This window comes from Neoarius graeffei, chromosome 2 (genome assembly GCF_027579695.1).
Source record: "Neoarius graeffei isolate fNeoGra1 chromosome 2, fNeoGra1.pri, whole genome shotgun sequence".
In the NCBI taxonomy this organism is placed as follows: Eukaryota; Metazoa; Chordata; class Actinopteri; order Siluriformes; family Ariidae; genus Neoarius; species Neoarius graeffei.
The window spans coordinates 58941506-58960112 of NC_083570.1; the positions used below are offsets into that span (position 1 = coordinate 58941506).

General features: G+C 42.0%; 1 protein-coding gene across 1 annotated transcript in view; it reads left to right on the top strand.

The window, feature by feature from the left end:
- Positions 1-18607, top strand: part of si:dkey-82f1.1 (DENN domain-containing protein 2A) — a 66499-nt gene that overhangs the window by 24376 nt on the left and 23516 nt on the right. The window contains exons 2-13 of the mRNA XM_060914556.1: positions 2146-2232; positions 8022-8984; positions 10446-10573; positions 15594-15709; positions 15834-16031; positions 16300-16393; positions 16754-16804; positions 16937-17124; positions 17410-17519; positions 17614-17683; positions 18012-18089; positions 18209-18349. Of these exons, the coding sequence (XP_060770539.1) occupies positions 2147-2232; positions 8022-8984; positions 10446-10573; positions 15594-15709; positions 15834-16031; positions 16300-16393; positions 16754-16804; positions 16937-17124; positions 17410-17519; positions 17614-17683; positions 18012-18089; positions 18209-18349 (2223 nt within the window). The 5' untranslated portion in view covers position 2146. The remainder of the gene's footprint in view (positions 1-2145; positions 2233-8021; positions 8985-10445; positions 10574-15593; positions 15710-15833; positions 16032-16299; positions 16394-16753; positions 16805-16936; positions 17125-17409; positions 17520-17613; positions 17684-18011; positions 18090-18208; positions 18350-18607) is intronic.

Consider the following 18607-nt stretch of genomic DNA (forward strand, 5'->3'; position numbering starts at 1 on the left):
ATGTGCTAGTGTGTTTTGATATGGAGGAGAAAAGATGTGAGACATAGGAACAAAAGATTATGAAGATGAAATGTGTTTGTGTTAGATATCTTATGATTACTGATGATTACTTGTATGTGTCCCAGCACTTCAACTCTCTAAACTCTCTAATATGTCTCATAGTGACCTGTTTATCTGTATTTATTTGAACAGCTACAGTAATTGGCAAGAACATTTTGAGCTTTGAAACTCAACTTACAAGCTTAGAAATTATTCATCTACACTACCGTTCAAAAGTTTGGGGTCACTTTGAAATGTCCTTATTTTTGAAAGAAAAGCACTGTTCTTTTCAATGAAGATCACTTTAAACTAATCAGAAATCCACTCTATACATTGCTAATGTGGTAAATGACTATTCTAGCTGCTGGTTTTTGGTGCAATATCTCCATAGGTGTATAGAGGCCCATTTCCAGCAACTCTCACTCCAGTGTTCTAATGGTACAATGTGTTTGCTCATTGCCTCAGAAGGCTAATGGATGATTAGAAAACCCTTGTACAATCATGTTAGCACAGCTGAAAACAGTTGAGCTCTTTAGAGAAGCTATAAAACTGACCTTCCTTTGAGCAGATTGAGGCTACATCCACATGACAACGGCAACGAGATGTTATTTAAAAATATATCGCGTTCAAATGGGCAACGATCAGTAAAATATCAGCTCCATATGGCAACGCAACGCTTGCTGAAAACGATGCAATACACATGCCACACCTCTAGGGGCGCTGTAAGACGGTCCCTTCGGAGACACCAGAACAATAGAAGAAGTAAGGACGCATGCGCATAAACTATTATGCGCGCGACTTCATATTAGCCACAAAGTCAGGAAAATCTGTTCGGAAAATTACATTATAATGACCAAATACTGTACAATAAAAAGTATTTTTCCAGTCTCACCTGTGAAAGGTAATCCCATGTGATCTCGTTTGGACGGCAAACCTGTTGGTACAGTTAAACGCAGCTAATCTTTATTCTCCACTTTGACCTTTCCAATATGGCGGCGAGGATGACGTATGATTCTACGCGGAAGGCGGCGTCTTTAATGGTCCGGAATAAATTGAATGCTACACGTTGATGGATTAATTTGTTGTTTCTCACCTGTGAAAGGTAATCCCATGTGATCTCGTTTGGACAGTAAACCTGTTGGTACAGTTAAACGCAGCACATGAATCTTTATTCTCCGCTTTGACCTATCCAATATGGCGGCGAGGATGACGTATGATTCTACGCGGAAGGCGGCGTCTTTAACGGTCCGGAATAAATGTAATGCTACATGTTGATGGATTAATTTGCTCTTCTACGCCCTTTTTGAGGAATGTATTGTAGGACTTAAACCATCATCTGAAGAGGTGAGATCGCTCCTTTTTTTTCCCTATTTTTGCTGGTGGGATTGACTCTGCCCTAAGGGCAGAGTCTCTCTCTCACTTTGCACCATTACACAATAAATATTCACAGTGAAAATATTTTGTAAGCACGTTTCATGAACCAAGTTATAGGATTTGTTGACAACTCGCATCGAGTTCGTTACACTTCTACCCGGCGTGAAGCACTCACAGTCATGTGGTTGTGACATCATCGTAAACAAATCCGTTCTACTCATCCAGACGTCACAACGGCAACGTTGCCAGATCTTTCCACTCTGGAACCCGTTCTCAAAAAGATTTCGTTTTGGGCACCCAAAACGCCGGTGCCGTGTGGACGCCAGGCCTAAACGATAAGCAATTGTATCGGAGTCACCTGAATCTGTTGCCGTGTGGACAGGGCCTGAGTTTCTGGAGCATCACATTTGTGGGGTCGATTAAATGCTCAAAATGGCCAGAAAAATGTCTTGACTATATTTTCTATTCATTTTACAACTTATGGTGGTAAATAAAAGTGTGACTTTTCATGGAAAACACAAAATTGTCTGGGTGACCCCAAACTTTTGAACGGTAGTGTAAGTCCTAATCATTTAACATCACTGAATTCAGTATTCTCGCTAATATTTACCTGACTTTGTGAATTTGCATCGGATGATGTAGGGTGTATAACTGTATCTTTTGGGTGTCTGTGTGTATGCGATTAGATATCATATGGGTTGAAAGCAACTTTCTGCTTCTGTGTTTTCTCAGGATGCCAGCTGCTAGCATCATGACTGGTGGAAGAGCACTGCTGCTCTGTACGAACACAGAGAACTGCATCTACCAGTCAGTCAACGGGTATGGAAATAAGATATTACACTTCAAAATCATTGTATAATAAGTCAAATTTACCCCATTTTTCTCCCAATTTGTTCATGCGCCAATTCCCTCAACTAGACAGCTCTCCCCTAACACATCATAGCTACCAACCAGGAATGCTGTGCTTCCTCTGAGAAATGTGTGCAATGTGAAACCAGTCTTTGCATTTTTTTTCCTTAACTGCTGGGCAGCTGAACACACTGGGAGGAACATTCTACCTTCCCTCTTACACATACAGTACCAGACAAAAGTTTGGGTACACCGACTTGTTCATAGGTTTTTCTGTATTTTGACTATTTTCTACATTGTAGAACAATACTGAAGACATCATAACTATGAAATAACATCTGGAACATATATGGAATTATGTGGTAAACAAAAAAGCATAAAAAAATTGTTTCATATTTTAGATTCTTCAGCGTAGCCAGCGTTTACCTTGATGATGCTTTGCACACTATTGGCATTATCTTAACCAGCTTCATGAGGTCGGGGCGGCACGGTGGTGTAGTGGTTAGCACTGTCGCCTCACAGCAAGAAGGTCTGGGTTCGAGCCCCGTGGCCGGCGAGGGCCTTTCTGTGTGGAGTTTGCATGTTCTCCCCGTGTCCGCGTGGGTTTCCTCCGGGTGCTCCGGTTTCCCCCACAGTCCAAAGACATGCAGGTTAGGTTAACTGGTGACTCTAAATTGAGCGTAGGTGTGAATGTGAGTGTGAATGGTTGTCTGTGTCTATGTGTCAGCCCTGTGATGACCTGGCGACTTGTCCAGGGTGTACCCCGCCTTTCGCCCGTAGTCAGCTGGGATAGGCTCCAGCTTGTCTGCGACCCTGTAGAACAGGATAAAGCGGCTAGAGATAATGAGATGAGATGAGACAGTAAATAGCCCTATTCCACAACCGTAGTAATCCATATTATGTCAAGAATTGCACTTTATGCCATTTGGGAGCTCTATATTCAGTATTTATACCAAGATAAATATTTTCTAGAATTTAGAGGCTACCCAATGGGTCACTGCTAATTACCTCAGTGTTCAGTAGAATGCAGTAAAGTCTTTCACCAGAATGACGAACATCTCTCCCATTGTTTTCATTAACCTTGTAAAAGATATGCTTTTGTGTATTGGGGGGGGTGGCACGGTAGTGTAGTGGTTAGCACTGTTGCCTCACAGCAAGAAGGTCCTGGGTTCGAGCCCAGCAGCCAGCAAGGGCCTTTCTGTGTGGAGTTTGCATGTTGTCTGCGTGGGTTTCCTCTGGGTGCTCCGGTTTCCCCCACAGTCCAAAGAAATGCAGGTTAGGCTAATTGGTGGCTCTAAATCAGCATTTCTCAACCGTTTTTCAGTCATGGCACCCTTCAGAAGTATGCAAATTCTCAAGGCACCCCCATATAAAATATACGCAGTTACGCTGACCATACACTGACCCCAGCAGTGACGTTGTGACATGGGAAAGGGGGCCGTGAGACAAATTTTGATGATGCATAAGGCAGCGATGATCTGCATTAGTGTAACTATAATTTTTTGGAATTTTAATTCATTTTATTTATTTCAATGTTAGAATATATAATTTTTTGACGGCACCCCTAACGAAGCCAGACGGCACCCCAGGGTGCCACGGAACCCCGGTTGAGAAAGGCTGATCTAAATTGACCGTAGGTGTGAATGTGAGTGTGAATGGTTGTTTGTCTCTATGTATCAGCCCTGCGATGATTTGGCAACTTGTCCAGGGTGTACCCTGCCTTTCGCCCATAGTCAGCTGGGATTATCTCCAGCTTGCCTGCAACCCTGTACAGGATAAGTGGCTACAGATAATGGATGGATAGCGTGAGGTATCCAACACATAATTGGATAAGGTTAAGTCCAACATATACCCATAAGGACAAGTTAAATCTGAAAAGCAAAACCCACAATGAGTCATAGTGTTTTACTCTTAATCACAATTGGCTCAAGTTCTCAGGTAATCAAAACAAAAATATAGTACACTGTAGTAATTATATACACTGTATGGCCAAATATTTGCAGATACTTGACCAATCACACCCATGAGCTCATTGAAAATCCCATTCCAGATTTATTCCCCCTTTGCTCTTCTGGGAAGGCTTTCCACTAGATTATGGAGTGTGGATGTCAGGATTTGCTCATTTAGCCATAAGAGCATTAGTGTTCCAGTTCAAGGAAATCCTAGTGTTACAGTATACAAAGACATCCTGTCCAATTCTGCATCTCCACCTTTGTGGGGAAGAACCTCTTATGGGTGTGATAGTCAGTTGTCCACATACTTCTGGCCATATAGTGTATCTTTCATTATGTTCCATGTATATTACATACACTGATTTGAGAAAATCCTACTCTGAGACTCAGGTGTGACAATACCGGTCAAAAGTTTGGCCATACTTTATAATTCAGTGGGTTTTGTTTATTTTTATTAATTAAAAGACACTTCATGTCTTAAAGGAATGGCGGATGTCGTTTCTCTTTACTTAGTTGAGCGCTTCTTGACATAATATGGATTACTACAGTTGTTGAATAGGGATTTGCATTTTTATTATTTACTGTGGGGTGGCACGGTGGTGTAGTGGTTAGTGCTGTCGCCTCACAGCAAGAAGGTCCTGGGTTCGAGCCACAGTCCAAAGACATGCAGGTTAGGTTAACTGGTGACTCTAAATTGAGCGTAGGTGTGAATGTGAGTGTGAATGGTTGTCTGTGTCTATGTGTCAGCCCTGTGATGACCTGGCGACTTGTCCAGGGTGTACCCCGCCTTTCGCCCATAGTCAGCTGGGATAGGCTCCAGCTTGCCTGCGACCCTGTAGAAGGATAAAGCGGCTAGAGATAATGAGATGAATGAGATTATTTACTGTTTGATGATTTCAAATGCATTAAGAAGGCAAGAAATTGCACTAATTAACTTTTGACGAGGCACCTATTAATTGAAAAGCATTCCAGGTGACTCCCTCATGAAGCTGGTTAAGATAATGCCAATTGAGGTTTTTCACCTGACGTCACAGGGTCACGTGACGCCCCGGTGTCCACCATTTTGAACGTCAAGCTAGCTAATGTCAACATAGTAGCTAGTATGTTACTGTAGCAATGTTTACGTTCAGTCATTTGGATGACTGTTAAAACCTTTCAGTCTCAAGTTTTTCCTTTACTGTATTTACTAGTTTACTGAGCTAGCGTGCTCCGGGGCAGGCTGGCTAGCGCGCTCCGGCGCCGGAGCGTGCTAGCCAGCCGGCGCCGGAGCACGCTAGCCAGCCTGCCCCGGAGCGCGCTAGCCAGCCTGCCCCGGAGCGCGCTAGCTCAGTAAACTAGTAAATACAGTAAAGGAAAAACTTATAACGGGCCATGTCTCAACAGACTAAGAAGAACATTTTGTTTATCCTGAGGACCGAAAGTAAATGAAAATGTGAACAAACCTTAGCTGTCAGTGAACAATCCTGGTGGAAGCAGGTAAACGTCGTTCTCTAATGGCCCTTTTCCACTACCCTTTTTCAGCTCACTTCAGCTCGCTTCAGCTCACTTCAGCCCGACACGGCTCGCGTTTCGACTACCAAAGAACAGCACGACTCGGCTCGCTTCAGCCCTGCTTAGCCCCTAAAACTCGCACCGTTTTGGAGTGGGGCTGAAGCGAACCAAAGCGAGCCGAGTGAGGCTGGGGGCGTGAGCAGACACTCCCCTGTGCACTGATTGGTGAGGAGGAGTGTCCTCACATGCCCACACACGCCCCGCGAGCGCGCTGGGATCTGTAAACACCGCAAACCCGGAAGAAGAAGAATTACGAATTACGAGAATTTCTGAAGCCTTATGCGCCTTGCCTCATCTATACGCTCTTGCCAGTATCTGTTGGCGTTGTCGGTGACAACAAGCCACAGCACCAAGACCAGCAACACTAACGACTCCATGTTTATTGTTTACTATTCGGGACTACCGCTTATGTACCGTATATGTTTACTATTCAAGACTACCGCTTAAAAGGTCACTGATGTCACTGTTTGTGCTGCTTAACGACATCACGTGACGTCCACCCACTTTCGCTAACTCCACCCAATGTGTCCACCCACTTCCAGCCAGCACGGTTCAGCGTGGTTGTAGTCGAAATGCAACTCCAACAGCCCCGCTCAGCCCGACTCAGCCCAACTCAGCACGGCACGGCTCAGCCCAACTCAGCCGCGTTTGTAGTGGAAAAGCGGCATAAGCCTGCTAACCTCAATTTTTGCAAATACCTCTCCCTCTGCTCGCCCTGTAAATGCCCTACGTCGCTGGATAGTGAAGGTGTTTTCTGCATCTCGCTCCTTTTTCTTTTATGTTTTTTGTTTGTCACCTTCCTCGCATTCAAACTGATTCGAGCCGTGACGTCCAAAATGGCAGCCTCACATGATTTGGTCACGTGGGTGAAAAACCTCAATAGTGTGCAAAGCGTCATGAAGGTAAACATTGGCTACGCTGAAGAATCTAAAATATGGAACACATTTTGTTTTTAAACACTTTTTTTGTTTACCACATAATTCCATACATGTTCCAGATGTTATTATATAGTTTTGATGTCTTCAGTATTGTTCTACAATGTAGAAAATAGTCAGAATACAGAAAAACCTATGAATGAGTAGGTGTGTCCACAAACTTTTGCCTGGCACTGTATATTCAGTGTTTTTCATAATGTGTTATACTAAGTTTGTTACTCTTAGAGTTAAATTATGGCTTAATTTGGTGGGCATGCTATTACAGGCTGTAAAATATTCAGCATGGAGAAACTTTGAGTAGACTGAGATCATTCATTTTACTTAAGCATGTCACTAAGTGGTGTAACTTTGTAAAGGCCAGATCCTGAACAAATAAGGGCAAAAAGCTAAGAGTGTCTCTTTTCCCCCCTATGTTTTTCCCTACCAATCAGGTCATGGTGTCAGGCTTCCTCTCTTTTTTTTCTCCACCTTCAAGCATATTTTTCACTAACCTGTCAAGCTCAGTTCATGGAAAGGACTCCAGTTTCGTAGTTGGTTGGGGTAGCCTGGTGATGTTACCTTCTTTCAGTTGAGCTTCCATGCTTGCCCCCCCTTTTTTTTTAACAAGTAGTCTGTTTCCTTCCAGCAAGAAGAAGGATACAATCACCCTGGCCTTTTTTGGTCTGCTTGTCATTTTTGTTCTCCTTCTCTTCACCCCCTCCCTCTCCCCATTCTCTTTTTTCTCCCTCTCCTACTTCTTGTTAGTTTTTTGGAGTTTGACCTAGTTTCCTTCCTCAATGCCTTATACTTTTTAAAACTAAAAAGCCTCACCATAGAGAAAAATATGTTTGTTTGAATTTAATCGAATGCGACTTTGCAATTCAGAGACAAAAAAAAGGGGGAAAAAAAAGAAATTGCTTGCATATAGACTTTCCTAGATGCTTTTTCCCCCCATTATGCAGTGGTTATTCAAAAAACTACAAGGTTCACATTTCCTCCGTTTGTTTGTTGGAGCAATAAGATTGGATGTGCTGGATGTGGATGTAATATTCAAGATAGCACATCTTTACGATGATAATTAAAGAAAGAGAAACCTGCATATTTGTGTGCAACTTTTTCCCTATCTTATTTATCCTACAGCTAACAGAGTAGATTTGAAGCCAACATATTTGATTTTAATTGTTTGAGTGTGTTTACATCCACACAGGATAAATATACGGTACGGAATCATATCAACATTACTGGTGTAATCCAGAGACCCAGGTTTTGATGAATAGAGGCATAATCTTATAAAATTCAGATATACTAATGTGTTTGCTCTCTGTTTCTCTGCTTTGCGAAGGCTCCAGTGCTGTGGCTTGCGGCTTGAAGACGCTCAATCTGTGGTGTCCCATAGACCGGACCTGTCCAGGGTTGTGGACACACAGTCCCCCCTAACATCCCTGGACAACGCTGAGCATTTCCCTGGGAACATGGACATGCTCACCGACAAGAGACCGAGTGACACTTATCCTGTTGAAAATGGCCTGGGGGGCTGCAACAAGCCTACAAAAACTCATGTGGGAATCAAAAGCACTGCCAGCATTAGGGACAAAATATCCCAGTGGGAGGGCAAAACAGATAGTGCCGGACCAAACCCACAGAGTGTCATCCAGAAAGAGACAGAAAGTGTGAGGAAGAAGGATATAAAAACCACAGAGGTACAAAGAAGAGACAGCAAAAGAGGTATTAGCTGCGACAGACAGGACATTGGCAAAGAGAATGGAAATAAGATTGGAGAATCAAGGAAAAGTTCAGAGGTATGTACAAGGGAAAGAGATGTGATACTGGAGAAAATGCCTGTGGGGAAAACTGACATTGTCCAAGACAAGAAGTCTGTTTTGACGCACATTAAGAAACTTGAGCAGGCCATGAAGGAAACCCCTACTAAGCCATCTTTGCCAGGCAATTATTTCTGTCCACCTTTTAAAGACAAACAAGAGGAAACAGAGAAAAAGGCTGCAGAACCCATCTTCGGGACTGTGGAAGTGGTGAGGGCTGGCAGCCGCCGTGGTCGAAACAGAGACCCTGAGAACGTGTACACTGAGCCTGGGGCTCCGTCCATTAACCCTCTGCCCAAACCTCAACGTACCTTTCAGCACCACACTCAAACAAACAACCGTGGACCTCCCCAAGGTTCAGTGAAAGGGAGGAGGAATCTGCCCCCTTTGCCCTCAATACCCCCTCCACCACTTCCCTCCTGCCCTCCACCACCTGGGGTGTGTCAGAGGCCTTGGCAGGAACGCACTCGAGACAGTAATAACAGGTGAGATGTTTGCAGCATGCAGCGCGATGTTGCAGTTATACATATGTAGCATAAAAAACCAACAAAGTCTAACCTTTGTACTGATTTCTTTTTAACACAGATATTATTATTCATTTATTCATCCAGCATATTATCGAGTCACTACAATGAATCATTCAACTATAGTGAAAGTAAAAGTAAAGGGAAGCAATTGCTTAAGTGAGGAGTATCAGTCTGGACCTGCTGGGAATTCTCATTATCTGTAGCCACTTTATCCTGTTCTACAGGGTCGCAGGCAAGCTGGAGCCTATCCCAGCTGACTGCGGGCGAGAGGCGGGGTACACCCTGGACAAGTCGCCAGGTCATCACAGGGCTGACACATAGACACAGACAACCATTCACACTCACACCTACGGTCAATTTAGAGCCACCAGTTAACCTAACCTGCATGTCTTTGGACTGTGGGGGAAACCGGAGCACCCGGAGGAAACCCACGCGGACAACATGCAAACTCCACACAGAAAGGCCCTCGCCGGCCACGGGGCTCGAACCCGGGCCTTCTTGCTGTGAGGCGACAGCGCTAACCACTACACCACCGTGCCGCCCCTGCTGGGAATTAAATTCAATTAAATGTTTATCCCGTAATAAACTTGTGTGAAAAATGACTGAATTTGGTACAGCCCTTATTTTCTTCTGAATTTAGTCTTGACCAATATTCAGCCATCAGCCAGATCTGCCCTATCATACGACGAGAACCAACCAGCAAGGGTATAGGCTATCACATGCTTCATCCAAGTTTGTAAAATATAGTTTTGTGGATACTGAGGAAAAAATGACAAAACTCAATAACCTCAATCTTGATGTCAGCTTGGCTGTACTGTTAGTCACTCTGGCATACTGAAAAATGACAGCATGTTTTATGAAAACTATAGAGATCTGATGTTACATATTCATGAGATCATTTGGCAGAACATTGGTCTGGGTTAGGCTTTAGGCTAACCAGCCAGAGATTTTTGTTCTTAATAAGCAGATTGGTCTACAACTTTAAAACATTATTTGATTCAAGACTTTCGATGAAGTGCGATTTATGAAATATTTGTCATACTTCAGCAGTTTAAGTTGACTTCTCTCCATACCATTTCTGCTTAGCTTGCATGAGCTTACATCTAAGGTTACACATTACTCAGTCAAGTGCACAACCGCATGTTATCCCAACAGAGCTTTAAGTTCAGCAATTTCCTGCAGTCCCTGCTATCTCCTTGTTTGACCTTCTTCTTCATTCTCTTCATTCTACTTGTTTACTTTTTGCTCCAGGTAGATATTGCTCTTTCTGCTGTGTAAATCTCAACCGCAATCATATTATTAAAGAGATGACAAGACCGTGCCATAAAAATAGGGCATAAAAAATAGTAATTTCAACCAACATGTGTTACCCTTTCCCCTTATCAGTAATGTCCATTGTGTTTTATGCTGACCTTGCAGGAAGTCCTACGAGTTTGAGGATTTGTTGCAGTCATCCGCTGAGGGCTGTCGAGTGGATTGGTATGCTCAGTCCAAGCTGGGTCTCACACACACTTTATCTGAGGAGAATGTCTATGAAGATATCTTAGGTAACACCCTGCATTGTTTTGCACTTGAGAAAACTGGTGTCATTATGGAATAGGACAGATCACGAAACATAAATCTTTCAGAAATTAGCATAAACATCCCTGGTTTTAAAACTCAGACGCAACTGAAGACTTAATTAAAAAACACGAAGTGTATTAAAATCAATGAATTAATCTAGAACTGAACTGTCTCGGGAAGTGTTTTCTATTAGAGTGGGAGAGGATGGACATCTGTGCCACTGCTGCTTTTCAAAATGTTTTTTTTTTAAGACTGGGTGAAATAAATACAGTATCAGTCAAAAGTTTGGATACACTTTTTAATTCAATGTTTTTTTCCTTTATTTTTATTAATTAAAAGACACTTCATGTCTTAAAGTAATGATGGATGTCGTTTCTCTTTACTTAGCTGAGCGCTTCTTGACATAATATGGATTCCTACAGTTGTGGAATAGGGCTATTTACTGTATTTTTGATTATTTACTATTTACTGTTTGCTCTCGAACATATTAAGAAGGCAAGAAATTACACTAATTAACTTTTGACGAGGCCTCTGTTAATTGAAAAGCATTCCAGGTGACGACCTCATGAAGCTGGTTAAGATAATGTCAGTAGTGTGCAAAGCGTCATCAAGGTAAACGCTGGCTATGCTGAAGAATCTAAAATATGAAACGTATTTTGTTTAACACTTTTTTGTTTACCACATAATTACATATATGTTCCAGATGTTATTTCACAGTTTTTATGTCTTCTGTATTGTTCTACAATGCAGAAAAGAGTCAAAATACAGAAAAACCTATGAATGAGTAGGAGGGTACAAACTTTTGACTACAAATGTATTTTAAAAGGGAGAAGAAAAAAACAAGCCTAGCTTTTTTGTTCTGGCTCTGTATCATCAACAAGAACACTAGGACATCATTTTAGGAATGGCAAAATGGTTATTAAGAAAGATTTTATGAAGAAAAGGTCAAAACCATTCAAGTTTTCAAACTGTGGTGTATATCCATGTGCTTTTAATAATTTGTTTAGCATAACTAATGTCGAGAAATGTATTTGTTCCACAATCAGTGTAATATATGAAACTACTGTATGTATATCTACTTGTGAATCAGTCCATGACTCAGTTTGCCATGTATTTAAATCCACATTTGGAAACCGGGACAACAATCATTTTGTTACTGTCCTTAAGCGTATTTTTTAAATTGTCTGTAGCTCACTTGAGTTGAGTTTTCTTTTAACTAATACTTTTGCTTAATACACCAAGTGAAAAATGTCCACTTTCTACTCACTATATCCATCCATCCATCCATCCATTATCTCTAGCCGCTTTATCCTGTTCTACAGGGTCGCAGGCAAGCTGGAGCCTATCCCAGCTGACTACGGGTGAGAGGCGGGGTACACCCTGGACAAGTCGCCAGGTCATCACAGGGCTGACACAGAGACACAGACAACCATTCACACTCACATTCACACCTACAGTCAATTTAGAGTCACCAGTTAACCTAACCTGCATGTCTTTGGACTGTGGGAGAAACCGGAGCACCCGGAGGAAACCCACGCGGACACGGGGAGAACATGCAAACTCCGCACAGAAAGGCCCTCGCCGGCCACGGGGCTCGAACCCGGACCTTCTTGCTGTGAGGCGACAGCGCTAACCACCACACCACCGTGCTGACCCCTACTCACTATAGTTCTGTACAATTTCATATGTGTATAGTCAGGTGATTTCAAGCATCAGGCAGTTTCAAGGAGTTGATTTAAATTCTTAACAAATCTAAACTTTAACAAATGTGATAAACACAAGTCAGACTTAATCTAAAACTGTGTTTTATGTGCACATTATATGTCAAGGCTGTTTGTATTGTGTCAGCGAGGTATTAACATTCAGCTAGCATTTATCATTCAAGTTATTATCATGCTAGCAAATAAAGTTGTCTTAATGCTAACTCATTAGCTAATGTTTATGGTTGCTTGGTGTATGAGGCAGTAATTTACCAGTAGTAGCTGAAATGAGTATGATTTCGAGGAGGCATCATTAACTTTTGTGAACCTTTCTTGCACTTTTCTTTCACACTTTTAGTAAATTAAAAAACTGCACACTTTTTTGTTCTGTTTAAATGAAGACTGATGCTGTACTTAAGCTTTTACCAGAGTATTTATTTAAATGAGTAGTTGCACATTTACATAGTGAAGAATTTGTGTACTGTTACCACCACTGTTTATATCAAAGAACAGCTTGGTTAGTTTTTGGAGAAGGTGATGTTAGGGGAGAAGATATCCTTTCAGTGTGGTGGACTAGGACAAACAAAATTCAGATCTTGGACAGAAATGAAATACTGCTAATAATATCTGACAGTACTACTAGGAAGTCAGATCCAGAGCGCACTTTTCCCTCAGCATGAGTGTGAAGAGCACTGTGTGCTCCTCAGGTCTGGGACTGGATGTCCCTGTCTCACTCTCCTCCCACTAGTCACATCTGGTAGATGAATTGTCATGGAAGAGGGGTTCTGTGTCTGAAAACAAATCAAACAAACAAACAAACAAACAAACAAACAAACAAACCTCTTTCCAACTCTGCATGTTTATGCAGATCATGTGGTATATACTAGCTATCGGTGCTAGTTTTAGTCAATTCCTTGGCAAACTATCAAACATCTGGAGTAAAGAAATATGAAGCGAATAAAAACATGACGTCAATTTGAACCCCGTTATGGAAACAAGGAGACAAGGCAAACTGTAGTTTTGCCTGACCTCCATTGACCACACAGCTTTTACCATTCTGCAGTGAAAATGAACATGTTTGAGCGTGACCAGAAAAGGAACAGAAGAGAAATAGAAAAGAGGGTGAACCTGATTCCAAAGCTAGAACTATATTATAATTCACATAAACTCAAATAGTTGTAGCCTGCATCTGATAGGATATGTGATACTTAGCTCATTGTTAACTGGTGCTAAGACAGTTGAAACAAGCTTGTTTACTTCAGTTTGAATTGTGCTAGCTAGCTATAGCTAGCTGTGCAGAACACACACTCACTCAGAAGCTATACCAAAGATAATGGTATAAATAATGGACAAGATAAAGTATGATAGAGATACTCTCATCCCAAGCCTCAATTACATCCACACAATCTTTCGTATACATATACGATTCATTTTAATTTTCTGTCAAGAAAAGCAAACAGCAACTTCAGCTAACTCTCCATGTTAGCTTACATTAGCTAGATAGATGGAAATAGTTAGATTGATAGTGTCACATCCGTGCACGTTGGCACTCAGCATGTGCAGTGCTTAAAAGGACTCGCAGTAACGCAGACTTTATGAAGTATAAACACTGTACCTTGTGTCTGATGTTACCAAGCCTTTTGTCTGCCCATACTTCACCGACCGAGTATTTCACCGACCAAACTGATGTAGCGGAAGAGAGACAGCATGCTAAGCAACACCACGCCATGCTAGAGGCAGACAGGGAATGACCCCTAGATTTATTTATTTTTATTTTTTATTTTTGGGGGGGTGCTGTTACCTGTAAGGTCAACACTGCGGCAGATAGGGAGGCCTTAGCTCCAGGGAGGAGGAGACCGTCACTCCATCACCAGGCTTCAGGGAGGACGAGATCTTCACTCCACTGCCAGGCTTCAGGGAAGATGCTGTCGCTCCGCTATCAGGCTTCAGTGAGGATACTGTCGATCAAAATAACCCTATGCCTGTTTGTAAGCCCATGTCTGAGCATGAAGCCCCACCCATGCTTATGCCAGAGTCCATGCTGAAGTCAGAGTCTAAGCCAGAGTCCAAGCCCATGTCTTTATCTGAGCCCACGCCCATATTGACACCTGAGTCCATGCCCATGTTCAAGTTCATGCACATGCTGCTGCCAGGGTCCATGCCCCTGCTCAAACCCAGGTCCATGCCTGAGTCCATGCCCATGCTGACACCTGAGTCCATGCCTATGTTCAAGTCCATGCCCATGCTGACACCACAGTCCATGCTCCTGCTCACACCCAAGTCTATGCCGGAGTCCATGCCCATGCTCAAGTCTATGTCCATATCCGAGTCCAAGCCTGAGTCAAAATCCTTGTCCAAGTACATGCCAGAGTTCACATTCTTGATGAAGTCCAAGCCTGAACCAAAGTCTCCATCAAGCCTCTGTCAGATTATGGGTGGTAGACAGATGTAAGTGCAGGAAGAGTTTATTAATAAGCACACTAGCAAACAGTTCCAAAACATCAGACAAAGGCAGAGTCGAAAAACAGGCAATGGTCAACTGAGGCACAGAGAGGATATCCAAGGTAATACATTAGGCAAAACACAAACAGAGCCAAAACCAGAAAAGTGATACAGAGACAAAAGGCTTGGTAATGTCAGACACAAAGTACAGTGCATATACTTTGCAAAATATCTCTGTTACTGTGAGTCCTTATAAGCGCGTGCTGTGATTAGACTCCTAATCAGGAACAGGTGCATGGCAATTACTTCTAATGAGTTTGAGCACTTTGCTGCATGTGAGTAGCAGTCCATGGTGCGCACTGCGTGCTCCGAGCACTAATGTGTGTAGACGTAACAGACAGCTAGCATTACTGGTGTTAGAGTTTATACACAGATTACTGGCCTGCTTTTTAAATGTACCTAGCATATACCACTACATACAGAAAAGGTTTCCTGACTGCTAGCAGGTCCATAGTTTTCCTTTAGAAGTGGGCTACTTTTGCTGCTGTTGATGTATTTATTGGGACAGTTTTGGACATTTTGAATGCATTAATCCTGGAGGGAATTAATTATGTATTATGTTAGATTTACCATTATTATGTTATATTTACTGTAAAGAAAAAATGGGACTAAATTTGAAGCATTAATGGAAGGAAATTAATGCCCAAATAAACTAATCTTTTTCGAAGAAATGCTTATTGTGCATGATGCAGTAGAATAAAGGTTGTGTCTCAGTTAATTACTGAAGTTACTGGTTTCTGAAAAAATATAAACACCAAAAGGCGAGTAAATTTGAGTAACAAAAGGTTTGCACCGTTTGCAGATCCTCCGTCTAAAGAAAACCCTTATGAAGACATAGAATTGGAAAGCCGCTGTGCTGGAAACAAATATCCTGTTCCAACGTCACCGTCTTCGCCCACGCTCAACACTCCAACAAAGGTATTTACATTAATGTGACACCAATATTTAATACCTATTCTGGCTTACAATATTTAATAAGAAATAACACCGCAGTGATAGTGTACGTTATACTCACTCTCTTTGCAATTTGTACCAACACAAGCTCTCCTCTAAGCCTGGCTTCTTCAGGCAGAGTTCAGAACGACGGAGCTTCAAACTATTAGATCTGCGCAAGACAAACAGAGATGGAGGCATTGCGTCACCTTCAAGGATAAGCCCACCTTCAACCCCTAGCAGCCCTGATGATACACCATGCCTCTCTGGAGACCCCTATAACCGCAGACGAAGGAAAATCCCCAAGGTATTGTCAAGAAGGCCAGTTCTGTAATCCATAACTGAAGGAGTTATGGATTACGAGTTCTGGAGCAGTATTCAGTTCTCTTAAAGAAAGGATAGAGATGAGCTAGACTATAAAAATAATTTTCATGATTTAATGGAAAAAGGTAAAGAACGGAAAAGGAACATTTCCTTTTGTGGCCATCAGTTAAAGACTTAAACAGATGCTTTTAAAACAAATACAGTTTAGTCTTTACCTGATAAAAGAGACTGGCTGCTTTCTTTTCCAACAGATGGTGCTGAAAATAAATGGCATCTTTGAGGCCCGGAGAGGGAAGAAGAAGATGAAGCGGGTCTCTCCATCGACTGAATCCAGCTCAGGGCGAGGTGTGTGTAAGTCTGTCTCACGCATGGCATTTTGCCACACATGTGAGTATGACTGGAATTGATACTGAGTGCTTCCCAGTTGTGAGCACCCATTAAGAGACTGTACCATGTTACACTATGCACTGCCTCATTCGGCTTCTCTCTACTCCACCGCCACACCTGCGTCCACTTAGCTTTTTGGACATGTTTACATATTTTGGGTCAGTTGTGTTTGACCCATTTTTTCCCAAGGATGGTAGAGTTATGCTGCTTTATAGGATACACATGCTCAACAAAGCCTGACATATGTGTGAGTCACTCAGTGCATACCAACTGTTTTAATGTTGTCTTGTTGTTGTTGTTTTTTTCTTTTGGGTATAGTAACAGATGAAAACAGTGAATCAGAGAGTGACACAGAAGAAAAGCTGAAAGGTGGGCTTTGAACATAACACTGTTTGGAACAGATATGCTAGACGCCTATTCTTTCTCTATAATACTGTATGAGCTCCATGAAGTTGAATGTATTAATGGGTCTAATGCTGATTTTTCATGGTCTACTCATAGCTCACAGCCAGAGGTTGGTGTCAGTGCAGTCCATGTTAAAACAGACGGGCCGGTATCACACACTGGAGAGAGATTTGATGGACCTACAGGAGAGGAAACTGTTTGAGTACTTCCTAGTGGTGGCTCTACATAAAACCAAAGCAGGAGCCCCTTATTTGCCTGAAGTCACCCAGCAGTTCCCACTTAAGGTAGCTTGTCCTCTTACTGAACCATATTACTGGTCTGAAAAAAAAAAAAATCCAATGAATGACCGAACATCATTTGGTAACTTTTGGTTATCCACAATCTGGATAATCGACAACAACATTGATAAACAGTTTCCATGTTTTTGAGTCACTTCAAAGGTTTTTAATGGTTTGTTGACTGGTTGTAGTATCTCTAATGACTATCCAATTAAAGTGCTACCTCCCATTTTAGCCTTATCAAATGTGTTAAAATTCTACTTTCTCATGACCCGACTTCTGCACATTTAGCTGGAGAGGAGTTTCAAGTTCATGCGAGAGGCTGAAGATCAACTGAAGGTCATTCCTCAGTTCTGCTTTCCTGATGCCAAAGACTGGGCCCCTGTGGACAATTTCCCCAGGTAATTTACTTAGTTTCCAAACTGCTAAACACTAAACATTGCTAAAATGTCAGGATAATCTCTAATTTAGCTTTATGTTTCTAATATTTCCTAGTGAAACCTTCTCATTTGTCTTGACGGGGGAAGATGGGAGCAGAAGATTTGGCTACTGTCGACGTTTATTGGTGAGCTGCATTTTCATGCTATTAAAACAGATTTAATTCCTTTTTTTTCAGAATCAGAATGGACAGCTATTTGGAGTTCACATATGGAACAGTTTAATGATGTGTTTTCATTAAAGGACAAAAGACTCTCGTTCTGTCATTTCCGCTGCTCAGTACTGGGATGGGAGGTTTTCCTTTTGCAGAATCAGGACATTTTTAGACATTTGGATAGTCCCTGCAAGGAAATTGTTCTTGTTGTTGTTGTTAATTAACTACATTAATAATTATGTCAGTGGAAGGTCCTCACAAGGATAGTGAGACACAAACGTGTGTGTATGTTGTTCCACAGCCTACTGGGAAAGGGAGGCGTCTGCCTGAGGTCTACTGCATAGTGAGTCGACTGGGATGTTTTGACCTCTTTTCAAAGGCATGTTCTCACATCTTCTAATTTATTCATCCAATACTATATACAATATTATAAGTGTAAATACCAAAGTTGAAGTATGCTGTGAAATCCATGTGGTTATCTGTTCCTGTTTGTGTTAGATGTTGGATGAAGTTGAGAAAAGGAGAGCGATTTCCCCTGCTCTGGTGCAACCCTTCATGAGGGGCATTATGGAGGCTCCATTCCCCGCTCCAGGCAGAACCATTACTGTGAAGAACTTCCTGCCAGGCTCAGGAACCGAGGTGTGTTCAGTCAACAGTGTTCTTTTTAATGCTTTTAAACACAACTCACTACACTGAGCTAGAAATGTATTATATTTGCCCAACCCAGCCAGTTGCACCAGTTGACTGTAAATTCAGTCATTAGTCAGGGTGTAATGTTAGTGTTAAACAATATGTTGAGAGAAGTTACATTAAAACTTGCCCAATTGCACCACAGACACTTAAGGTATGTAGTTACTTCTAACTGATAACTGGTAAAGTGATCAAATAAAACATGGG